The sequence below is a fragment of the Mauremys mutica genome, chromosome 10, assembly GCF_020497125.1.
Source record: "Mauremys mutica isolate MM-2020 ecotype Southern chromosome 10, ASM2049712v1, whole genome shotgun sequence".
Classification (NCBI taxonomy): Eukaryota; Metazoa; Chordata; order Testudines; family Geoemydidae; genus Mauremys; species Mauremys mutica.
The window spans coordinates 41,022,432-41,049,376 of NC_059081.1; the positions used below are offsets into that span (position 1 = coordinate 41,022,432).

The window sequence follows — 26,945 nt, forward strand, 5'->3', positions numbered from 1 at the left end:
TGTCTCTTCCTGGTGGATTCCATGGGTCTCTGGAATCCAGAAAATTGTATAGGGCAGGATCTCTGAACTCCATTTGCAATCTGCTGAACTTCTATTTATTTGCAGGAGTATAGTGCCCAATGAGTGTAATGTGGCCCTGGAATCTTTAAGAGTATGTAACAATTCATCAGCGTTCGCTGCAAACAACTTCCATCCATTAAATGGGAAATCCTTGGCCATATTTTGAAATTGCTGCAGCCAGGAAGCCCTATGCATCACCACCACCATAGAGATGGAATGGGCTGCAGTGTCTGCAGCATCGAGTGCTGCCTGCAAAGATGTTCTTGCCAGCAATTGTCCCTCAGCAATAGTGTTCTCTTTGATCGGGGCGAAGGTACTCAATAAACAACCCAAATTTTGTCAAGTTGTACTTGGCCATCAATGCTTGGTAATTTGCAATACAAAATTGCTGCATAGTCAGATGTCCAGATGATTTTGGTTTCTGTTTTACGGGGTGGACTTATTTCGATGTTGTTTGCCCCACTCGTTCACTGCATCAATGACCAGAGAATTGGGAGGTAGGTGGTAGAAGAGGATGTGACAGGGTCAGGCAATGGCTACAGTGTTAGAGGCAGATATATTAGTCCCAGATTAAGTAGATCCCTTTTCCCTGGGTAAGGCAACAGGGGCAGTTCCAGAACAAGCAGGAACTTGCTGGAACCAATTAAGGCAGGCAGGCTAATTAGGACACCTGGAGCCAATTAAGAAGAAACTGCTAGAATCAATTAGGACAGGCTGGCTAATCAGGGCACCCGAGTTTAAAAAGAACCTCACTTCTGTTTGTAGCGTGCATGCGAGGAGCTGGGAGCAAGAGGCACTAGGAGCTGAGAGTGGGAAGGCGTATTGCTGGAGGATTGAAGAGTACAAGCATTATCAGACACCAGGAGAAAGGTCCTGTGGTGAGGATAAAGAAGGTGTTGGGAGGAGGCCCTGGGGAAGTAGCCCAGGAAGTTGTAGCTGTCGCGCAGCTGTTCCAGGAGGCACTCTAGACAGCTGCAGTCCACAGGGCTCTGGGCTGGAACCCGGAGTAGAGGGTGGGCCCGGGTTCCCCCCAAACCTCCCAACTCTTGATCAGACACAGATCTGACTGTGGGTTCTACCAGAGGAGAAGGTCTCTGGGCTGTTCCCTGACCCACATAGTGAATCTCTGAGGCGAACAAATCCACCAGTAAGTGCAGGAGCCACCAAGATAGAAGAGGAATTTTGTCACAAGGAATTCAGAGTCCTTGGAGGGGATATAATATTTTTTGTCAGCCCTTTTACAAGTGGGTGTCACTGTAGCTGGCATTTCCTATGTGTTCCAGTAGAGCCTCGATAATGGGGAAGGCAACTCTAGATGGTGCTGCAGAGTGCAGAATGTCCAATAGCTCGTGCTGGGGTTCCCTGACCTCCTCAAAGGGTATCTGCAGAGAGTCTTAACAAGGTCCTGGAACTGGCAAAAATAATTGGCTGCAGATGGGGGGCAGGGGAGAAGTATCAGGGCCTCATCTGGCAAAGAGGCTGAGATGGTGGTCTGACTTGTGGCTTCTTAAGTTGCCCTGGACTCCTGCTCCTCAAATGTTTCTTCCTTCTGCTGGGGTGGGGAAGCTTGGGTCTCCTTATCATCCCGATGGGATAGGGTCAGAGCCTTAGAGAACTGCCAACAATAGGCTTCCCGGGGATCCTAATATTGCCTTTGAGGTGCATACAGGGGAAAGGTGGCATCCAGGATTATTAAAACCAGGAGTGATGAGCTTCCGGAGCACCTTTCATACCCCTTCAGGAGACGGGGTTAGTGTAAGGGTGTACCAGAGAACCCTGCTCTGAAATGGAAGAAACGAAGGACCAGTCATCCTCCTCCTCCTCCTCTTCTTTTAATAGAGGAGCTCCCAGAGAATGGGGCGGGGCGAAGGCACCAGAGATGTAAAGAGATCTGGAGACTAAGAAGTTCCCAGTACCGGGAGATGCTCAGTACCTGCTAACAATGGAGACTCTGGTTCAGCAGTCTTCACCAGTTCCTTCTGGTATCTGAAATCCTGTGGTGTTGAGTGTTTGTCCTTATCCGACGGTACCAGAGCTGTAGAATGCTTTGAGGTTGGCCCTGATGAGGTTGAAGACTTACATTGTACCATGTGGGAAGGACACACAGAGTGGCGTCTGAGATGACGGTAATGATCCTATATGTTTGGTACCGTCCCCAGATGACAATACCAGAGTCTTCATGGAGCCCTGTTTAGTTTTAGAGCTGTGGTGTTTTCCCGCATCCCCCATAATGGAGAAGCCTTTCCCACCCATGGTACCCAGCCCTGAGGAAGACCTCTCAGAGGCCATAGATCTGGCTGGAGACAGAGGCCTTTATGAGGGGGACTAGCTGGGAGAGGAACTGTATTTCCTTTTTGGAGAGGCTTTGGAGGAGGGTTCTAAGGATTTATCTTCCTAGGAAGAACAGGAGTACTTGTGGCACCTTAGAGACTAACAAATTTATATGAGCATAAGCTTTCGTGGGCTACAGCCCACTTCATCAGATGCACAGAGTGGAACATATAGTAAGAAATATATATACATACTCTGGTGAACTGGGCATGTCCATCACAAGGAGAATTTCCCCAGAGGGAGTCTCTATAACCAGAAAAGTTGTTTTTTTTTAATTTAATTTTTTACACAAATGCTAAACAAATACTAAACAAACTACACTAACTAACAAGACGCTCCAAAACTACCGTGGTAGACAAGAAGCGGACACACTAGCTCCGTCTCCAGCTCAGGTGGTTGAGAAGGAACTGAGAGGGTGGTTTGCTTGCGCAGTCTGATATAGCCTTGGTACAGAGCACAAGAACATCAACAGCACATGTGTGAGCTGAACGGACGCTGTTAATGAAAATCTCCTATTGAGGGTATGTGGCATGCATGCACACCAAGAGTAGAGCACTCACAGGGACACTACCTGAAGAAGAACATATCTTTCCACTATGTGTAGTGAAAAGGAAACATTTGAGAAAAATGGAGGAGAAACTGAAACAAAGATCACTTAGCACCACATTCTTATAATCTATGGCACATACTTAGTCCTGCTTTCATCTCAATTTATAGCACCCATGTGAAGCGCTTAAGTAGTACTTAATTAATAACACATGTTAAAAAATAAAACAGAGAGAGAAAAAGGGGCAGAAAGAAAAACAGGAAAAATGTTATTTTATACTTACTTGCAGAATCTATAAATTTTGGGTAGGCATCGTATGTGATAAGTGGAATTGGCAAATCCCTGAAGTACAATTTAAGTGCACCCGTGATAATATTGATATCTTCATACATATTCACAGAAATATCTGCTTTTTCCCCATCTGTGTATAGAAAGCAGCTGACATTAATGTTTTAATATAAATAGATCTAGACTAATAGTCAATGAAAAAATCTATACTGTTTAGCAATTATTAAGATCAGCACAGCCACTGATTCTGGAGTATGTAAACTAACCAATAAAAACTGTTGTTTGACTGTGAATTTCACTTTTTCAGGATAAAGCCTAATGCCTTTTGTACAGAGGCCAGTCCTTTTTTCAATCTCAGGTTAACAAAAAAATTTTATGCAGAAACCTGTGTGACTGTTTTAATGGTGACTGGCTGTGTTGTAAAAATGTGTTGCAGATCAACTAATTTGAACATATCACTTTGCCAAAAACACATTTGTCAGCACTGAATGGGAAATGAGGAACGTTTGCAAAAAGGAAAATGTTTTTAGTACTCAGTCGCGAGGACAGGCATGCACTCACCCTCTCAGAGCAGTGGTGCTATTTATTCTTGAGTTCAGTGGGCACTGGGTAAGGGCCTGAATTTGTTCAGCACCTCAAGCCCAGCTAGGACCACACAGAAGGCAGGTATTATTTGAGCTTTCTTTGTGTAGCCCCAGTAGCCTGGAGAGGCAAAGAGAGATGGAATTTTTGGCTCAGTAAAAAAAACATATGGGGAGGGAGCACACCTCTCCACCCCCGACTACTACCGTGGGGTACTGAAGGTGGGAACTCCTTACTTCTCTCATTGCCTTTGGTGGAAGAGGAAGGATGTTTAGCCCAGGGGTTCCTTATTATTTTGGAGCTATCATCCAGGGAGAAGGCTTCGAGTTGCATTGCTCCTTTAAGATTCTTCTCCAGCTGACTCATGGTCCCACTGAAAGAGGAGCTTGGGGGTTCCCTAGTAAATCAGGGCAATAACTGAGAACGTTCAGTATTTTCTGACCCAATGACATCATTGCCAAGAGCCTGACTGTCATAGTCAGGCACTGCGGAGACACAAACTCTGCCGAAGGGAAAAGGGCAGCTTTTGGCAACCCAGGCCAAAATGGGATTTGTGTGTCTTTCCAAGGGGAGGGTATCCCTCCACTCAGCATAATGACCAGCCTCTGCATCTGCAGAGCCCAACAGGCAGATGGAGCCTGCATTGAGGAACCCCTGGGCTGAACAGAATCCTTCACAATGTGCTGGCATAAAAGTTGCAGCAGATACTAAAACAGATACCTCTGTCAAATGCCATTTTGACGTCTTCAATTAGGTCACTAAAGCCTGAAACTCTGTATAGTCCTTCAGAATTAAGACCTATTAGGAGAGAACATTTTTAAAATTAGTATTAACTTTGCATCTCCCTTAAAACTGGCTTGTCCCTGGCCAGGTTCTTCACTTAAGGCAACGAGGCAACAAGCTTTACCAGGTTTTTCATTTGGAATACAATTTCACCCCCATGCCTTTAACTCTGACCCTTGCATCAACCGCATTGTTCGGCTCAGCTCCCAATCATTTTGTGTAATCATGTTTATGATAATGATTCCCGGGGGTGAAAAAACAGATTAGACCAATTACAAGCTAATTCTTTTTAACCAGCTAATTGAGATTAACATATTAGATGTACAGTAAATATTTTAGAAGCAAACCATATATTCTAGTAAAGAATATTAAATGTGGGCTGGGAGAACAAGGAAGATGAAATATGTAAATACCGACTAGTCTAGTTTTTACTGTGTTAATCTTTCTGATTAAAATACCATGGGAAGTATAAAGAAGAGGAAGATGCACATGTACATCAATAAGATAGGAGATCATCCAAGACTGGAGTTTAGCAAGCATGTATCTATGTCAAAGCAGTACTATATACTATGCATTATAAAACACGCATTGCATCTGTCCATCTCTTGTATATTAATTAGAAAAGTCCTTGTAAGACATTAAGTAATTTCAGCAGAGCTTTTAAAAAAATCACAGATATTTGTGAACCAACAAACAACACCAAGTATGATACGAACTGTGTAGGATAATTGGCAGTCATAAAATGCCCCGTTTGAAACTGTTTTGAGCAATCATGAATTCGGCGAAAACCCAAATGACCCAGATCAATCTAAAGGGATTATCATTAAAGCAACCAAAGTCCATTAACGATGTCTTACCTCTAGATTCAATTTCTCTAATACACATGTCTACTACCATTGGCCTTTTAGTGATGTGTGCTTTTACTAGCGTTGTAAGGTCACAGCTGTACACTTTTTTGACATGCTTCAGATCTGGCTTGCAGTCATTTGGGACCATCTTGGAACACTGCTTGTGAACATTTAAACCACAATCTGGGAGAAAAAATGAAAAGACAATTAACCCAATGTTGGGTGAAAATGTGCTGTAATGTTAATATAATAAAGTATGTATTACTTCTACAGGGTCTGACCCTGCAGACTTCATTCCTGTAAGGATCGCTTATGTGAGTAAGCTGAAAAGGACTGGTGCAGATTTTGAAGAACACTTACTAGCTGAATACATTCCATTCTAAGATGCAAAACCAGATATTTCCTCTACTACAGTATTTAACAGAAATCAACCAATAGAAAATCAAATTGTCAAAGTCTATAATTCTCCATCAAATTGCATAGGTTTTTACAGTAATTTCAACAGAACCCTATTTGTTTAATCCCCATTACATTCTGTAGGACTTTTTCACAGGGGAAGAGATCTATTATTCTGTAATGTTTTTCTCTTCTTATATTTTATATGTGACTATTTCCCTTCCTCTGGTCTTTATATTTATTTTAGGCTAAGTTTACACTACAAACCACTTTCGGCGGCATGCAGTATATGTATAGCTACATACTGCAGTCAAAAGCACACTGCATCCACACTGTGGTGCATAGCTACACGTGGCAGTGAAAGGCTCTGGCAGATGGGAGGCAACAGGCAAAGGCTTCAGCTGTTTCCCCGCTGCCAGAGCCTTTCTCTGCTATCTCCCCACTTCCAGAGCCTTTCTTTCCCTGCTGCTTACTCCCTTCCAGAGGAAGGGCTTCAGCAGTGGGGGAGCTGGCAGAACCTTTCACAGCTGCTGGAGCCTTTGCTCGTGGGAGGGAATGGCTCCAGCAGTGGGGAGTTGCTGGAGTCTTCCCCTGCATAGGAGAAAGGCTCCAGCTGTTGGGATCTGGCAGCCTTCCCCCTCCCCACCGTCCACTGTTGGAGTCTTTCCCTGCAAAGGAGAAGGGGACTAGCAGTGAGAGGCAACAGGACACTACACGGCTAAAAATAGAGAAAGCATGGATTGGGCCAGTAGAGGAGGTCTAGGTACATACAGCTGAAGGATGTGGGTATAAACCCAGAGTGTCTTGAATGGCTTAATCCATGTTTCACTGTCTACGCTGCTGTTTATACTTGTACTATGAGGGCTATGCATGTATGTACACTACACACTGCCAAAAGAATCCTGCAGCGCAGACACACCCTTAGGGTTAGACTGTGACATTTACTCTTAACCCTGAGCAGGGTAAGGGAGGAGGTATTACTCCCAATGCTGTTTCATAGACTGGGTTTTTGAAAGAGAAAGCCCAGAAAGCTGGAAATTCCAAATAATTCTATTTAAATTAAAATGAATTTGGGAAGAATTTACTTAAAGAACAGTTCCATAGTTTCATTATAAACATTTTACAAATGAAGGTTTGGTTCATTTTAGAGTACAATTCAACCGAAATCAGATCTGCAGAAAGAACATTCATTCTGTACAAAAATGGGCCAAGCATATCTATCAACACCAATGCTCCATCCGTAGGGAAAAAGTAGGGAAACCAGCAATAATACTACAAGAAAGCATAGTGAAGACAGGCTGAGCAATGCAGTTCCTTCTAAGTTAACGGAATGTTCATATCCATGATTTGAGTCTGTAAGTCTTGTGCAATGATGTTTGAGCAGCATTTTGCCTTGTCTAAAGCCTAACCTAGTTCCTTTTGACTTCACTGGGAGTTTTATCAGGTCTCTGCTGTCTTGCAGTAGGGACCCTTGTCTTGAAGATGCTGAGTATCTTGAACTTTCATTGGTAACTGGCAATGCAAATGTCCTACAAAGTGACATGCTCAATTGACATAGCATAATAGCACAGAGCCTACAGTGTTCACTCGCTTAGGCCTTGATCCAGCAAAGATTTCCAGTGTACTTAACTTTCCTACCATGAGTAGTCCCATTGTTTTCAATTATTCATTGATCTCAAGGGGACTACTCATAGGATTAAAGTTAAACACATGTTAGAGTTTGGAGGTTTGGGGCCTTGGTGAAGATTTACAGTATCCCTTCCCTCTGCCCTCCCCCCCAAATATCTAGTGTCTATAGAGGAGTCACCTTCGTATCTGATCATCATTGGCTTTGTTGATATTTTAATTTACAGTAAATAGTTCACAGATGGTGTGGTTCTCCTTTATACAACAGCAAAAGCCAATGTTTGTATCTTAGTTTAATTCCAGCTCAGTCATTCATGTGCTATTACAAAAAGCACTTTGTTTTCCTAATAGGTTTGTAAAGCTAATGAGTTTTGTCACTTAGAATTTATTGTAAAGTGCTCAATCTCTTGGTAACAATAAAAGTTCAACATGTCACATTCAATTAGTCAAAATTTATGAACCCTGTTCCAGACAAAATGACTGTTTACAATTCTATTTCACTCTTTAAGTGTAAGAATAGCTCCCGTCCATGAAGAAAAGAAAGTGGTCTTGTGATTAAGGCACAGGATGAGGACCCAGGAATTCTGGGTTCTGCACCTACTAATGCCACAAACTTCCTGTGTGACCCTAGGCAAATAATGTAGAGGACAGCCTCCTCCTACACAGAAGACCCTGAGCTAGCAGAACTGGCCCAGTGGGGCAGGACCAGAAGACTTGTGCAAGGAGGAGGGCCCTCTGCACACTGTGGAGTTCTGTTCTGTTGGCTTCCCCCACCCCAACACATGGTGGGGGTTGGAAAAATTATTGGGGGTGAGGACAGATCCACCAGCCACTCTCTTTCCTGGAGGGAGAACAGAACCTATACAGAAAGTGTTGTGCTTCTGAGACTTCGTAGTGTTTGTGGCACAGCACCACTCTATGGCAGGAGGTTAGGGGCCTACCCCTTCCTCATTCAGGCTGTGAAGAACTCCAGAGCACAGCCTGGTCCCTTGCATACTTTTAGGATTTGGTCCTTAATCATTGCATGCTTTTAGGATTTGGCCCTTAATCATTCTGTGTTTCAGTTTCTCCCTCTGTAAAATGGAGGGGCAAGGAATTTGGGCAGAGAGCGACAAGAGACTGACTGGACGAGGAGCTGTGAGGGAGGGTAGTAGATTGTCTGGGCAAGAGTATTGGGACTGAGATGAGAAGTTTAAGGAATGGAGATAGGAACTGGCTAGGTGAGGAGAATGGGACTGGGACAAGGAGACGGGGGTGAGGAAAAGACTAGGGCAGCACAAGTTGGAGGGGATGGGGCACACAAGGGATCAAGTCTGGATGTACCCTTGTGCATTATGACAACAGTCTTCAGTTACATGATCACATACTGTTTTTTCCACTATCTCATTCAGTGCACATGATGGATCTGCTCTGAGGCTGAATCATCAGGATTGTCTAGTGAAGGCTGTTGTTTGTAGGACCTCAGCTTCATTTGTTGCAGAAGATGGAAGGTGGGTAGTGAGGGAGGGGATTGCAGAAAGAGAAAGGACAGTCTCCTGGTTAAGGCAGTTGAATGCTGCCATGAAGAACTGGATTCTATCCCTGCCTCTGAAATCAGTTGCATCTGAGAGAAACTGGGAATTTTGCTTTGAAAATATGAAGTGCTATATAATGCTAAATACTCTGAAAAAAAATCAGATCCTAGGTGTTTCAAATTGGGTGAAATTTTAGTGAACACTTTAGACCTTAATCTCTTTGTGCCTTGGCTCCTTATCTGTACAATGGGGATAATACCACTGCCCCATCTCACAGGGGTATTTAAAAATAAATTCATTAAATGTTTGTGAAGCATTCAGATACTATAGTGAAAATCACAGTGGAAAAGCCCATGAAGAAATTAAAAATTCAGTGTTCAGAGCAGACATGAATAATGTGTAGTAAGTAAGGCCTGAGGCCACAACACTGAGCAACTAGGAGAAAACAAAATACAGAACAGCCATTTGCTAAGTGAGCACCATCCATTCTGTGCCCAGAATGAGGCCTGGGTCTTGGGGTAAAAGAGTAGGTGAGTGTGTAATTAAAGACAAAGATAATGCAAACACACAAGGGGGCTGAACTAAGAGTGCACAGGCAACCTTAATTCTGGCATTTCCTAACTTTTGAGTGATTGACTTTGCACTTCATAATGTTATTAATACAGTTTTTCTATGCGTAATTATCATATGTACTAAAATTGCTGCAAGAGCCACTCAATACAGCATACTGCAAGTAGTTTATCTTTAAAGATTTAAATATTAAACAGGGAGCAAAACATTTTGCAGAAACAATGTTTATATTCTTAAAGGTCTGTCTCAACTGATGTGTGAGCAAGCCGAAAGGCTTATGGAATTGGGTTGGTCTTGTGAGCACACATCTACCCACGCTGATGGGAGAAGAGATATCTTAGAGCTACAGTATTGTGAGAACAAGGATAATTCATTTTAAAGTATATAAGAATGAAAAACATGTATTTACAAATGTCCTATGCTTGAATTAAAACAATATTTACATTTCCCATGGCCATCTTAAGGATATTTGCATACAGCAAAGTGCTATTTTATTAAAATGTTTAGCTTGCAGGGACATTTTCAAGCTGAAATTCATATTTCTAAAAAACCAAATTTAATTACCTGTGTTACTGCTAATCCTTTTGATGCCCACTTCAAAGCCCAATTAAGTCAATGAAAAGATTCCCATTGATTTGAAGGGGCTTTGGATCAGGTCTCATTAACACCAGAAACGTTTTAAAAATCAACATTGCTTTTCCATCTTTATGCTCATTTTTTATACTTCGTTGGTTCTCATACACCAAAACACTGCTACAAGGATTATAAACACTCCTGAGGAATATACCATGCTTGAACAGAAGTTTATAAAGGGCAGAGCACATTTCTATTACCATTATTATTATGCTTCGCAGGCTTTTTTTTTATTAAAAAAACAACAAAAGCTACGTTTTTGGTCCTTATCTGAAACTGAAGTCCTTTGACAAGTCAAAATTAATATTTTTGTAAGATTTAATTGCATCATTTAAAACAAGAATAATGTTGCTTTTTAAATAAAGACGTTGAAACGTAGCCATTTTGTTATGCTTTTGTCATAGGGAGGGTCCTTTCCCTGAGTTCACAATCCTGAGTGGAAGCAGAATGGTATTGTTTTAGTCAGTAGACTTTCATTTTCAGGACTTGATGAGAATTTAAGCTGGTGATTGTTACACACCAATATAAGAATGACTGTTTGCTTATTCAAGCAAGATAAAAAGTGCATGAGTAACATGACAGGCTGCTTTCCAACAGAGTACTGCAAAATCCCTGAGCAATCCATTGTTCAAATTTTCTACAGTAGCGATATTCAGCCTAAATTTGGGAGGCTGGAACATAGGGTATTGTAAGACAAATTACAAACAATTAAAACAAATTGTCTTTTTTTTTTAAATCCCAGAGTGCAGCACATCTGCTTTGCAACATCTTAGAGTCCTGCATTTTTAGGAGGGCCAAGAGAACCGAATCCTGAGTTGTATCGAGCACTCACTACTTCCACTGGCTTCAAATGCTCAGCACCTCTAGGGATCAGGCTCTAAAACCCATTTGCCAGACTCATACAAGTAGTGCCTCTGATTTCAGTTGGGCTACTTGCATGAATAAGATTAGCAGGCTTTAGACCCAAGCGTTTGTTTTATTTCATGCTTACGGCCGATTTCTACTTTCAGTTACAATGAAGTAAATCCTGAGTAACTCAGTTTACTTCAGTGGATTTAATGCTGATTTACACCAAAGGGTCTGATCCAACTCCTGTGGAGGTCCATCAGTGTCTTTCCATTGACTTCCGCGGGAGTTGGGTCAAGCCCTAAAAGAAAAATTTGACCCTTATTTGTTAAAACCACACAAATTACATAAAGTAACATACTGCCCAGTAAAGTCCAGAATAAAGGAAAGATTTAAAAGACCATGGGTGAAATCAAGGCCCCACAGAGGTCAATGGCAAAACTCCCATTGACTTCAATAAGGTCATCATACAAGTGGATCATTTCATTGGCTGGATTTGTAGTTGAGTATAGGTTTCTTTTGTATATTATCATCAAGCTGCAGCCATCCTTCACCAGAAAGTACACTTAGAAATTCACGAGCAGATAGACAAGTTTACAGATTTCAGAATAAAACAGCCTTTATCGATGTTTTAGAAAAAGTTTCAGGTAAGCTATACTATTTTTAATAGCATATTGATCTTACTCTAGGAGTTTGGATAGGCTGTGGTATTACTTTTATGAGGGATATTGCCTTTAGAAAAAGAGCCTGACATAGCCAGTGCTTTTCTAGGAAGCTCAAAAAAAGATTTCACAAATATTTGCTTAGAATAAAATACGCATAGCTATGCTGTTGATTTGATTTAGTCAGTTTTAGATTTCCTTTTGCTTATGATTTACTGGTAAATGTGGCTGCTGAGCATGCTCTATTGAAATTATATCACATGTAATATACTTTGTAATTATATTTATAAATTAAGCTGAAAGACATTTATGTATTTTGTCTTTCTGAGGGGACAGTTTAAGGTACTGAAAGATAGATTTACATTTTCCTCTAAGAGTTCTAAGAGATTCTCCATAGATTTATGATAACGGCAGAGTGGTGTGGGAAAGGGGCAGGAGGCCTGGGTTCTATTCTTGGGCCTGGCATTAAATCACTGTGTTACCTTGGGCAAGTCACTTAAGACTTGTTCCTCAGTTTCCCCATTTGACACAAGGGGATAAAACCACTGCCCACCTTTGTAAAGCACTTTGAGATCTGCAGTGATGAGTGCTACGTAAGAGCTAACTATTAGTATTGCTTTAATGAGGGTGAACAGATATAAAGGAATTTGCTCCAATAAATCATTCATCAAATAGTAGCTTTCCTTTTATGGTAGTTAAATTCTCTTTTCTTTAACATAAAAATTAAAGTTTACTCTCTCTGCAGTGCACGTAATCATTTACTGTTCTTTAGTTTTACAGGCATTGACAACTAGCATTACTTGTAAGTGCTATGATACCCATAACAAACACCATTTGTTGACATACGGTATTGATCTGACAGGAGCCTTAGTGCAACTACTGATCTGGGCTGCTCTTCCAAGTGGCCTCAGGACAAAAACAGGTCTCAAGCATACATGATATGCTCCCAAACTGCCTTCCCTACTCCATGGTTCTCTGGTAATGAGCAGACTGTCTATTCTGTCAGAAAACCACCTCCCACCTGTGATGGCTTCAGACCACAAATGGTATCTGCATGAGTCTGTCTTTGCTCATGTTCCTTCCGCATGCTGTCCTTTAGTGCTGATAGGCTGTGCTCTTAAATGTTAAGCGTACAGTGCAGGAGCAAAAGCAATGTGCTGCAAGATGAATCCAGCCTTGATTTCATGTATTATAGGGTTGTGGGAGAGGGGGGAGGTAGAGAGGGAAAAACAAAACAAAGACAGACAGAAGTTGCTTGTGCACCCAGGGGAAAGTAGACGGAGAAAGAAGAGGGGATTGACTGTATCTTTAAGGCACAGTTCTGAGTTGGTGGAGGAATGGAGGCTTAACTGGACATAAAACTGAGTCTTAACTTTGGAAATAAAAAAAATCATCTTGTTTCAAGAAGTGCAGAGGAGCAACAGATTAATCATGAATCCTTATCAGTCAAAATGGCAGCCATCTGCTCTTTACAATTCTCTCTCACAGGTTTTTTGGTCTATGTGAGACAAGTTCCTACTGGACTATTGTTCACATCACAGAAACCACCAGCACCACCACCTTTCCCATTTGGCAATCTCAGCAGAGAGGTACTGACACTGTGATTATCCCTGGACCTCATGCAGGAAGATGTCTACAATCACTCTTCTTTCCCTGCCAATCAACACAAGGGGTAGGAACAAACTGCCTTGGAGAGATAATTATACTGTATATGGGGCACAGAACACAGAAGTTACCCAGGCTCAGTTCTGGCTGGAGATGCTGAGTTGTAATAAAGAATGAATAAGTACAGTTTTAGTTGCTATGACATACTAGCTAGCTGATATGGCATAATGTGTTGTTGGGACTCTCTTGGTTCTAGTTTATTTTTTTTTTAAGTATTACTTGTACTCTTATGCCATAAATTAATCTATATGCCAATGGCAACAATCTCCTTACGTTACTTTTTCTTTCCATTTCTCCTCCTACTTTCTGAAATGGGTGACTTTTATCCTTATAAAGGGAATCCAGGAATGCCCTGCATTTTTATTCCAATGTATCTTGCTAAGAGCAGGACTCAAAATGATTGAGTGTTCCCTGCAGTATTCATTTACAGTTGTAATAAGTATCGCTTTTGTACAGCTAATAGATTCATCTTATGCTCTGTAATTGTTTGCTTTAAAAAAGCAAACTCAGTAAAAAGTACTGAATATTATAATCAGCACAGTTTTGTTCCTAAAGCATTTTCAATAAAATTATCACACAGATTACAAGTCAGACTTTCTGGAGTTTCCCAGAATGATGCAGAGCCCATTTTGAATGTTAGCAGGCTGCATCCTGCTCAATCCTGTAATTTTTAATGTGGACTTCTACTCGCAGGGCCGGCTCCAGGCACCAGCTTAGCAAGCAGGTGTTTGGGGCGGCCACTCCGGAGAGGGGCGGCACGTCCAGCTATTCGGTGGCAATTCGCAGAGGGTCCCTCACTCCCGCTCGGAGCGAAGGACCTCCTGCTGAATTGCCGCAGATCACGATCGTGGCTTTTTTTTTTTTTTTGGCTGCTTGGGGCAGCAAAACCCCTGGAGCTGGCCCTGTCTACTCAGAAAAGTGACGGGTGTCCCAGGTTCACCATTTATTGACTCTCGATTTCCATATCAAAGGTGTTCAGGTTAGAAGAACAAACAATTTCACAGGGAAAATTAAGCCCCCGTTTACACCTGTTGTACCCACACTTTCTTTCATTTATGCCCTCAATTACACCAGTGCAGCCTCTCAACTGCACAGTTCTAGCTCACTGGAAGAAGTAAACAATCTTTTGATGATGCACACGAAGCAAGCAAGCAAGCAAGATGCAACTTTGAACACACATGGGGAGCTGATCTTCTGAGTTTAGAAGATGACATTTTTTACATAGCCACTTTTCAGAGGAGAACCACATTTACTGAATTGAACTTTTTCATGGAATGTTAAGTAATCTTTCCCTACCCATTCACCAGACACATTCCAACATCACTGCCGGAGCCCTTAATGGTTCCCATTCCCTCCACATAACACCTCTGTCCTTGAGGGTCCATTTCCTGGCCACCATCCATTTTACTGAAAATGACAGAATTTGGCCTCCATTCAGAACTCGTTTCTCCTGGTGAGAGGGTTTGCTGTTTATTAACATGTGGCACTTTCTCTCCTCCATCCACCAGGGGGTGAGTACAAGTGGCTTGCCAGGGGGTTGAGAGAGCAAGGAGAGTTATGTGAAGCCTGTGAGTATCTTACCACCGCACATCCCGTCATTCCTCAGATAAGGTATGACAGCCATCATAAAGATTATGATCACAGGTTAAGTGGCCTTGAGCATTCAAGAAGTGCAGTAATCTCTTAGTGGGCTTTACCCTGTAGTACACTTTATTGGTAGTATGAAATGGAATTAAAAATTAAAAAAAGATTGCGGTATTTATTGGGTGTTATTGACATCGGTATGACAACTTTAGACAAACAGAAAAGTCCAATTATGTCTGAAATTCTAAAGCCATCTAGTTTACATTTTTTCCCTTTTTGTTCCTTTCTTATTACAATCACCTTTGTACAGAGTCAAAGAGAGAAAAAGAGAAAGCACTAGTTATTCTCACTTCCATAATACAAGCTAAGAAAAGGAAACCATTAGGATCTTCTGGAGAAAAATCTGCATTAAAATATAAAATAAGAAAACAATGTTGTCTAGAGTAGTTATAAATAAAAATAGTAAAAAGAAAAGTACTGTCAGTTTAATTATAAAACTGATCTTTTTTGCTCATTCTACAAAAGCGTGCAACTACTCTGAAAAGTGAAACTGTAGACTTTCATATTTATTTATTGAACTTCCAGATCAAAGCTACTTAATGTAAACTAAAAAGCCTGTTATTTTTCCTAACTGCCAGCGTTGTAAATTCAACATGAGATCAGAAACAGAGAGCTGTGTATTTTCTGGCTCATGTGTCATCAACTATAAAATGTCTACGCTGAAAATTTAGCTGACATCTCTGTTGCTGATGCACGAAGCAGAATAAAATCAAGCTCCCTTTCCCAGAGCTGCATTGGCTATGCAGATTTAACAAGTGCAAAATGTGGTAAAACATTATTTTAATGAGTACAGTATGTAGCTAGAACTATGAATAAACATGGGGTAGGACTACTGAGTTAGGAAGTGCCATTTTCACAGAATATAACTGCACATGAATGTTCTTTCATTTCTTTCAGTTACTTCTAAAACTAATAAGCTAAAACTTTATGGAGACTAGAGACTCTGCTGACAAAAACATTTGCATCAGTGACACAATAAAAAGCATTACACATCAAACATTTCTTGTGGAATATTTTCAAGATTTTTCAGTCACAGATTTTCTATAAACTCATTTGTTTATGTTGAAATTTCTACCATTTTGCATTGATGCTATAAAAATCTTATTATTTGCTTAAGACAAGATTTCAGAAAGCTTTAGACAGGGAAAAAATTCTTAAATTAGCTTGAAAATTCAGTTTCCAGGGCAACAAATGCAGCTCTTCATGCATCAACATATTCTTTATAAAATTAGTTACTGGAAAATCGTAAGGCACATTTTAAATAAAGTAACTTGTTTTTCCAATTACTTTGATATTTTTCTCCTAAACAAAATAGTTGGTTTCTCTCCCTTTTCAGAGGTTATCAATAATATTGCTGAATTATTTTACCTAAGTTCTTCAGCTACAACAGAGAGACTAAATTCCCAAATGCATGCAGTATCTGTCTGTCCCGGCATTTATAACATAGCCTCTGAGTGCTTTTATAAATTTATGTATATACCCATTTTAATCATTTTTATGTCAATTCTTTTTTCAAATTAGAGAGAGTGTAGTGGTTAGAGCACACACACAAATAAGACAGAGTCAGGACTCCTGGGTTCTGTATCCAGCTCCTTTTCTAACTCTGGCACTTTATTGCTCTGACTCGGTTTATCCATCTGTAAAATAAATCTAAATATCTACCTCACACAGGTATTATGAGGTTTGATTATTGTCTACAAGCTTCATTAAGATCCCCAATAAGTTTCTCATGCCCACACACAGACTCATCCATATAAAATAAATAAAACTCATTCAAGCTACGTCTCCTACATACTGAAAGAAAGGAAAGATTATTATTTCCATCTCTGAATGTTTGGAAGGCATTTAGATGTAAGGTTCAACGGTCAATAGAAGCACCTGATACAACTATCACTGAAATTAAAGGGCATCTTTCCAGTGATTTTAACAGGAGGATCAGACCCTAGGTGCACAATTTATTATGAAATAGACAGTATGTCTAAGGCTTTACAGCATCAGGGTTGTCTTAAGAAACAAGAATAAACCAGTTACCTGCACATTTTACTCCCTGAGCAATGAGGCCCCACATGAAGTTGGCACAGTATTCACACCAGTGTGGACCCCTGAACGTGTGAACCTAAAAAACAGTAGCAGAAAGGACAGACTAGATTATTTCACAGGCATAATATTCATGCGCATAAATGGGCCACAGTTCCCTTTTTACTACGGTCATATCTGCATTCATTTCCTTTCATTCTGGTTTGGGGCTTACCACTGAAGGAAAAGCTGACACAATCTAAGACAAAGATTTAACTGCCAAGATTCTTACAGCCTGATGGAAAAAGGTGAGCTTTCCATCCCGAGGGCCATCCTGAACAAAGGAGTCCAGTTCTCAGGAAATGGCTTTGCTTCACACAAACAGATCTGTAGGGTCAAGTGATGGAATTGTCAGCCCCACCTGACCTAGATCGGTGCAGCTGGTCTAGGCTCAGTAAGCCAGGATATGTAAACTAGCAGACAGCCACAGTTTGCTGTGCCTCTCCTCCCCTGACCACCACCAGGGATGGGATTTCAGCACTGTGCATTAGTGCTGTAAATGGAACTAAACGGCAACTGCTTTCCAACACTGAGAAGAGTATGTAAGGGAACTGGGGTCCCCTCATTTGGGATTTATGCTGCCTGTCCCCTATGAATGGTCTTGCATGATGTATGTAGTGGGGCTGCAGGGCTTGTGACTAAATCAGAAAGAGCCCTGCTAGGCAAATGTATTGGTACAACATATAGTCCTGGGGGAATTCTGCAACGAAAAATTAAAAATTCTGTAAACAATATTTTAAAATTCTGCAAATTTTATTTGTCAAAACAACACAATATAATCACACCAGTTTTAATTATTTTTGGTCATTTATTTCAAAATACTTATCAGCAAGTATGTCTGTAACAATACAGACAATAAAAAATTCAGGAATTTTTTTTTTTGCCAAATAGATTCCTTACTAGGCATATTAATACAGAACTCTGAACTCATTTAAACTACAATACGTAACCATATTTCCTGCACCCATCAGAAGCAGTGCAAAGGCTTGGAGGAAATCGGGGGTAATGGAGATGCTGAGGGAGAGGGAAGTAAATTGCTGGGAAGGAGCCTGGGTGTGAACTTGGAGGGTTGTTGGATATGGATGGTAAAAGTATGGAACAGGTTTTTTTGGGAGGCGGGGAGGGGTTGTTAGGGAGCTTCCTCCATGCAGATCCTAGCTGACCCCTAGCCTCTCCCATTCAGTCAGGCACATCTGCCCCTCTCCCCATGTGTCCTTGCACCCCCTGTCCACATGTCCCTTCACCCCACTCAGACACCCACTCCGCCCCATCCCCATGTGGCTCTGCACTCCTCCCTCTGTCTCCATGTGGCTCTGTACCCCCTCTCTTGTCCCCATGTCTCTATTCCTGCACTCAGCTACACCCTTTTCCTTATGTAGCTCTGCACTCCCTCCCCCATCACCATGTGGCCCTGCACCTCCCTCCACCCTATGGCCCTGTGCCTCCACTCCCATTCAGCCCCTGCCCCAGTCTGTCCTCTCCCACTAGCCCTTATGAGCCCGTCTGAACCCCCAGCAGCCCCATACTGTCTGTCTCCCCATAGCCCCTGTCTTCTGACCTGGCCTGAGAGGTGCTGCAAAGAAGGCAGGCTCTTTCTCTTCCCTAGCTGTCTTGGAGTGGCTGCTGTGTTCTATCACCACAGTGCCCTCTGTGGTGGCAAAATGCGGAACTGCAGCAAGATTTCAGCAGAAGCTTTTTTTCTGAGCAAAAAATTAAAAATATGTGCAGCTCATTAATTATGCACATGTGCAGTAGCACAGAATTCCCCCAGGAGTTTATATAGCAATGCTGAATACACACTCAGAGATTCCTTGGTTTAGTATAAAGGATTAGCCTTTTTTCAGAACAATGTTACATATTGAAAACCTATATGCATGAATTTAGTAAGCGGAAAATGAACAGGAATCCAATTAAGCAAGAACAAATTCAAAGCTAAGGAAGAAGCCAATGCTAGTCTCAGTCCAGTCTTGCCTGCTTGTTCCAGTCCTTTAGCCACAATGAGCTGCCTCTGATTTATTTTAGTAGGTTTCCTGCTTAGAAAACCACAAGATTCTTAGCAGAAAAAAATCATTATTTTGTTAACCAATGTAAAGGACTTTGAGTAATTATTTGTAATAGATGATGAACTTAAATGAAATCAGTAACTGATGCTCACAAAGTAATGAAATTCATAGTCAAGAATATTTTAGCCTTAACTCATTCAGTTCTGCTTAGATATTGACAGAGAGTCATCTTGCACATATATATGCAATATCTAATCGTAAGTGGGTGTAGCAAAGAGAAAGGTGAACCTTTTTAAAACGTGGGTGCCTTAAGTTAAGAATCTAAATTGATATGGTATTTAGTGGCTATAAATAATGGATCTGCAGTGGCCCGATTTTCAGAGGTGTCGAGCATCCACAGCTCCACTGACTCCAGTGGGGCAGGAATAGGTAAAAATGGGACTTATCTCACACAAAATGAGTATTCAGAGCAGTTTATGGAAATTTTGGTAAACATTTGGGTATCATTAAGTCCCCTAGAAATTGGTACCAATAAAGAAAAAGATGTAACTGCTATATGAGAGATACTTAGGTAAATCTAAGAGTCAGTCTGGAAACTTACTCCTGAATGTCATTGTGATTTTTATATAGAGTCAGGCTTTTAATGCTATGACAATCAGGTTTTTGTGGTACTTTCTTTGGTATTTTTAACCATGGAGTATTTGTAACTATATTAGGGTTAGACTGTGATACCAGTACTCATATTTAGCAATACCTTGCACCTTGAGTAGTTCCACTGAAGTCAATGGGCTGCTTGTGAAGTATCACTGTCCAGCCTTGATATGTAACTAAAAAACATTGTTGACACTGTGTAATCCATCCCACTAACCTCTTGCCTGGCTGACCCTCAGCATCTGCTTCCTCCATTCCTGCCCCTTTGCTGTCAAACACCTCTGGAGGAAGCCCTTTGGATTTTCTCCACTACTGGCACAAATTCACTCTCTTTTCCTTCACCTCTATTATGTAATTTGCCAAGGAACCATATTTTGCCACCCTCGCTGAATTACACTCCATGGCCTCCCTCTTGAAACCCTACCTCTTCCTCTCCCTACAGGATCTGGCTGACTTCTGCAGAGCCAAGCATGACTTGATCAGTAGCTGTAATCACCATTGCCCATCACCACAATCACCGAGATTTTTCATATGGTCTCCTCCTCTAATCCATCATGACCTCTTTGATTTCTTCCTATCTATTTTTCCTTACAATATAGGCATGTTCTGGTATCGCCCATCCAAAATGTTATAACTTGATGCCACACAGAGCTAACTGAATTTTTTTGCACGAAAAAATTCCTGTCAGAAAATATGATTTTGTTGACATCAAAAATTTCCTGGGAAAAATGTTGATTTTGATTAATTTTTTTGATTTTATGGTTTTGAAAAACAAAAAAAAATGCTATTTTGAAATTTTGATTCTTTTCCTTTTGCTCAAAAATTCATTTTAGCATTTGCAGTTATAAACTTTTCAGAATTTTTTGTTCCCCGAAATGGTTTCATATTTTGACTTTTCATTCCAATTCAGAATGGAAACTAAATTCCCCACAGGATGAAAATGTTGTTTCCCAAATGGATCTAATGCCACATGCCTCTCCAGTTAGTGGTCTCTCTCTCACTTCACCCGCAAAATCATTGAATGGGCCACGTACAACCCTTCCTATAACTCTGTCCTGGATCCCTGGCAATCTGGTTTCTGTTTTCTCCTCTCCATTGAAACTGCCCTTACTAATATCTCTAATAACCTCATGCTGGCCAAATGCCTGGGCCTCTCCTCCATTCTAATCCCTCTTGACCTGTCTGCTGCTTCTGCCTATCATATCCTACTTCTTGACATCTTGCTTTCATGACCACATCTTACTCAGATTCTCCTTCAACATCTCTTTTGGTGGGCCCTCCTCTTTTCCTCTCTCACTCCATGTGGGAATGGAACAAAGCCCAGCCTCGTCACCTCCCTTTCTACCTTTACACAATATCCATCCTTCTACTGATGACTCACAAATCTACCTGTCTACTGCAGCCCTTTCTCCTGCCATACAGTACAGGCTGAGGGCTGTCTTTCTGACATCTCCTGTATTACTCATTGTCAAATCAAACATACATGGCTAAAAGTGAACTTCTGATGATACATCCTCTCAACCCCTTCCTACTTCCCCCAGTTCTTGGTCACTGTTGACAATAACAAGATCTACTTTGCTACTCAGGCCCAATACCTTGGGATCATCTTAGACTCCTCACACTGTCTTATCCCACACATCCAGGCTGTATCCAAATCCTGTCACCACTTTTTGTATAACAATTCTAAAAAATGAGGCTCTTTCTATTTACAAAGTTGAATGTGAATGTTGAATACTGTGATCTATTAATCTTTGACTTCCCTGACCCGCTGAAAAATAGTAGTATCCCAGAAGTCTTAATTTAAGTTATACCTTTTTTCCCCGTATAAAAAGCAACTGCCATATGCAAATTTTACTGCCTTATAAGATGTGAAAGCAGAACTGCCAATTTGTAGCTTCACACTCCAAAAAAATTCTTATTTTTGTCATGCTTCTTCCATGATCTTTCATCCAGGAAGTTCTTGGAAGACAGGGAACAACCAATTTATCAAGATCTATTTTTAATTTATAAAATTTAATGCTAATGTATAAAATTTGACTTAACTGACCAGTTTTAAAAGAACAAACCTGCCTCAAAAACACACTAAATTCGACCACAGCTCCCTCCCCAAAGCCTGAGAAAATAGGAGAATCTCATATTATGGCTTAAAGTACAACAGACTATCTCTGTCAAATCAAACAGGAAAACAAGTTTCAGAGTTGAGTGTCCTCCATTTGTATTTAAATGTTTAACTCTAGGCACTTTTATTCTGAGTTCTCCACAGTATAAATGGGGTACATTAGATTGAAAGAACTACTGGGATGGGACATGGAAAGACAGCTTGTCTCTGAGGTTTGCAGAATTCTTAATTCTTTTACTGAAAGCCATTTTTCTATACATAGAAAAAACTGCTACACTCCAGTGATTTATAATCATATCTCTTTTTGTACTGTATTTAATTAGTTTAATTAGAGCATTAGGTAGTGCTTATATGTCCAAGGTCAGACATTTAAAGAGTCTCAATAAATAATTTCACTGAGGGCTCTGATGACAGCATATACCACAAGCATGACATCCTCAAGCAGGTCTCACTCGCAGTGATATTTGAGGCCTTGGTAAAATAGGTCAGTGACATACCAGCCATAAAAGTTAGCTATCTATATCTTTCTGGGGTCCATCTTTCTGCATATTATCTTTGGCCTTTTGAAATTGTTAGGCTGCTCTTAGGATAGCTTGACTGTAATATGAGAGACAAGAATGATCCAGCATTTAAATAAAATTCATAATCACTAATAGAATAAAACAGGTAGACTTATGTTACACTCAAAATTAAACAAATTAAGAAACTCTAGCTTTCTTATTTTACCTAGCAAAATCTTCTAGCAGTTATTCTAATGAACATTTAGAAAAAACAAGAGAGTTTATGAAGGAATGCAATAAAAATGCTTCAGAAATGTGATGTGATAGAAAAAGATTAATTCGGAGAGCCTCATCAAAGCCAGCAATGAAAAGTACGGAAGGCTGGATGTGACAAGTGAGGTATGTATAGTTTACCACTGAAGCATACAAACCATAGTCCTAATGACTGTGCCTTGAGACAAAAAAAAGGCTTCACAATTTATAAACTAAAGCCAGTATCCACTATGCCAGTCCCTGAGGGCATCAGCTTTTTCTTCATCTGTGTCAGATGACACCCATACTTTTTATATTGCAATGTAGCTTATTTTATGTACATCTCATTTAGGTGTCAGTCAGAATAACAGTTTCTGACAAATCCATACTTTTAGCAAATATGTCATGCATTAATTTAAAAAATAACAGAACAACACTGCAAGGGTACCTCCTGGGGTTCATAAGCTAAGTGGGCTGAGGCCTGGCCTGTGGTTGGAGGGGAGACCTGCAAGGGAAGAGTGTTGCAGGAAATAGTGTTGGGGGCTGAATAAGTGACACTTTTTGTGTGTCAAGACTGAATTGATAATGTAATGTGGTATTCAGGAGATGCTGATGGAGATGCTGTCTTTCAGGCAAGGCATAAAACTGAGTTCCTAATAACTTGTAGTCTGATGCCACTTTTGTGTAGACAAGACTAAGGGCTTGTCTACACAGGGCTTTAGTTTGCATCTGCAAATTTTAGTCCACACTAGTGTGTTGTGCACTAACTGGCCTGCGAGGACCCTGCTGACATGCACTAAAAGTTCCCTAGTGTGAATTAATGCAATTAAGTCCTATTACTTTAACATGCACTAGGGAACTTTTAGTATGTGCCAGAAGGGACCCTACAACCAGTTAGTGTGCGACATGCTAGTGCAGGCTAAAATCTACACCCCTGTGGTGCTGACTAAAGCCCTGCAAAGGCAAACCCTAGGGTGTTATTAGCTCAGAGGACCTAGCTGAATTCCAATGTCAGCAACTAAATTCTGCCTGTTTAAATTCCCCATGCAGTTAATATTGGATACAACATTCTTCTATTTTTTTTATATGTAAATGTATTCTATGGCATTTTAAAGTATGTCAGCTTGAATGATTAACTCAACCTGTAGTATGCTCACTGCCACAATGGATTTTACCAAGCACTGGAATAAACGTGCCACTCAAGCAGCCATAATTTCTATAAGAAAAGTACTCTATATCCATATCTGGCCTGACAATGAAATCACACAGATGCCAAGGGTGAAAGAAACAGATGCCAACAAGAAATGAATCAACTCAAATATCAATTTGGCCAAAATTCCTATATAATCTTTAAAATAATGCTTTGTTGTTAAAAGCAAAGAGAAGTTAAAAGGCCACCAAGGCCACACAGCAAATCAATGGAAGAACTGTGATTAATATACTGTATAGTTGCTTTTATTTGAAGATATAATAGAAGTGAAGGCTATGGCACACTCTCTCTTAAAAGTGCGCTGACTGTACTTGTATCAACAATGGTGTCAACTTCCCAGAGCTAGTCTTGAATTGTGTCAACAACTTTGTTCAGCACTTCTTGAGAGGAAGGGCCATTCTGCACGGAGTGCACCATCATTCAGAGAATCGAGTATAAATAGGACCTTTATCAGGAAAGAGCTCATTGTCTTGAATGTTGAGCAGGCGAACATTCCTCCAGGTCCTCACTCATACCAAGCCAGGAGCGCTGTCAAGTCTTTTTTACTTCCTGCTTTGTGCTGATCATGTCAGCAGGAATGTGAACAACTGGGAATTATACTGAAGTAGTATGTTATAGCAGGACCAATGCAGGAAGCAGAAGAAAAGAGAGAGAGAGAGAGAGAGAATAATTTTTTGCAAATTCAACAAAAATGATGACATTTCTTTGAGCAATGGAATAATGGATTTTAACTGAGGGTCTATATCACTTGATACTGTGTCAATGTAAAATACAACAGTTAGAAACTGGAGTTGAAAACCAAATAGAGTTCTTAGATTTAAAGCTATTGAGTAAAAGAAATGTAAAATATTCCTCTGAAAGGGCAGATGATAAAGGGACTTCACTTTGCTATGTGCTGCCACTAATTTGGAGAAAAGCAACTGATAAGAAGCTATGACACACTATGTGTGCTCCTTGAGGCAAATGCCTTGACTGCCTCATTACAGCCTTTCTAAACTTCACCACATAAGTGAGCTAGTCAGCTCCCAGGGCCATGCACGTGCAAGGGCATGAGACCTAGAAATAGAGATGTGTAAAGCTCCTTGTGCCTGTATACAGTAGTTTGAGTAAAACAAGGATTTGAAGAAAATGCTATTTTATTTTTTAAACAAAGGAGGAAAGCTTGAAATTGAGGACTGGCATGTAAAAAGAAGTGGTAAACTAGTTTTGTGCTGCATAAAGACATTGCCTTGGAACAGCTAGGGCAAATGTAACAGTAATTGAATACTTCTGTTGGAGAGAATGCACCAAAGCCTAAACCTTCATGGTATGAAGTTATCTTATGGTCTATTATTAGTTTCAAAAGCAGAGATACAGAATCTTTGAAAGCTTCCTTGAAGTCTTGAGGAACTTTTAAAAAGTTTTCTTCACTCTGGATTTATGTGAAGAAGCGCTTTTTTCACCTTTGAATGATTTTTAAAGTTCTAAATGTCTAAAAGAAACCTCAAATTTCTCAGGGTTCTCTTATCTCTGAGAACGTGTAAAGAGACAGGCTATGTTTTTTAAAAACTAGAGAGACACTCAGTTTGTTATCAGAATATTTATTTGTGTGTAGTGACTCCTTTAAAGATATTCTGAAATATTTTAAGAAGCGTAGATCCGGATCCACAGTTGTTGTAAATCAGTATAGCTCTATTTACTTCAATGGAACCAGGCCAAATTACACCAACTCAGGATCTGGCCCATAGTTTCCAAACAATCAGATATGAAACCATATAGATTAGTATGAGAAGCTATGAAAAAAATGCATCCAATGAACATTTGCCACATGGTGGTTTTTTTCTCTGTAACATACGCACTGTACTTCATCTTTCAACTGTAATAAGTCTTACACCAAGTCTACACTGGCAATTTTTGCCAGGATGATAATGTCAGGACAGCGATTTTTCACTACATTCTTATACCAACAAAAAGCCCGAGCATGGATGCAGTTATACTGGCAAACAAGTGCTTTTGCCGGTGTAGCTTATTTTGTTCAGGGGACTGATATAAACTATACTGGCAAAAGCTCTCTTTTGCTGGTATAAGCTGTCTCTTCACTAGAGGGGGTCTGTTGGTATAGCTATATGATCAAACCCTTTCTAACACAGAACTGCCCTCACTTCAATCTCCACTTGTGTAACACTTTTAAGGCCATATTCTGCCTTCAGTGACAAGGTGCAAGCCCTTTGCCTTCAGTATAATAGAGAACAGTATTTTGCCCTTCTGTTGAGTTCTGTGTTATGACGACACATAAATATTAGATACATGCTAGGGAACCACAAATAGAGGGTTAATCAGCATCTCTGCTGACAAATTAAATGGAAAAATGTGTCTCAATGGAACAAAGTTTTGGTTTTAAAGAGATTAAGTTAGCATGTGCATCAGTAATTTACCATAGTAGTCTTGCAACCAGTAATACAAGCATGTTAAATTAACCAGTCATGCTCTGATGGACACTAAGTAGCATAGCAACAAAGACAACAGTATGGCAATTGCAAATGCTGTTCAAAAAAGTTAGATAAATGTTCTTCTGGAAATATATTTCCTTTTTATCCATCACAAAGTAAGAAAGATGACATCCTAGGGAAAAAAACACAGGAAGATGTATATACCGTAACATTCAATTCCAACCCTGCTTCGACAGACGTGAACACCTCCTTGCTTCAGTGAAGCAGTACAGGACTAATCTAGGTAGAAAAGTATTTTTGCACCTTGAAATATGGACATTTATGAAATATCTGCAGAGTTCTTCTCCTAGCAAGATTCACATTCCGCAAGAATCAAGATACTGGTGGTATACCCACAAACAAGTCAAGGGAGATCAAAACTATCAGTTCCCCAAGGCCTGTGAATCATACAATCCAGAGAAGGAAAAGACCTCCTAGATTATCTAGCCCAACTCCCTAACACGTAAAATTGTTCCCTACAGTATATTTGCTAGTGTTTTGTCCAGTCTTGTTTTAAATTTGCCGAGTGATGGGCCTTCCTCTACATCCCCTAGGGAGATTATTCCACAGGATTAATACATCTCCCTGACAGGAAGGTTTTCCTGACGTTCATCTTAAAATTTTTCTTCTCTTACTTTCCTCCCATACCTCCTGATTATATTCCCTTTCTA

General features: G+C 40.4%; 1 protein-coding gene across 8 annotated transcripts in view; it reads right to left on the bottom strand.

Annotated features, from left to right (window-relative positions):
- CHN1 (chimerin 1) overlaps positions 1 to 26,945 on the bottom strand; it is a 169,889-nt gene that overhangs the window by 14,684 nt on the left and 128,260 nt on the right. For 7 of the 8 annotated variants that reach the window (XM_044978395.1, XM_044978394.1, XM_044978389.1 and 4 more), the window contains 4 exons: positions 17,027 to 17,111; positions 5,449 to 5,622; positions 4,529 to 4,606; positions 3,222 to 3,359 (listed from right to left, as the gene is read on the bottom strand). In XM_044978395.1, the coding sequence (XP_044834330.1) occupies positions 3,222 to 3,359; positions 4,529 to 4,606; positions 5,449 to 5,622; positions 17,027 to 17,111 (475 nt within the window). Of the gene's footprint in view, positions 1 to 2,585; positions 2,638 to 3,221; positions 3,360 to 4,528; positions 4,607 to 5,448; positions 5,623 to 17,026; positions 17,112 to 26,945 lie in introns of all 8 variants that reach the window. The other variant, XR_006572206.1, reaches the window with a different exon arrangement.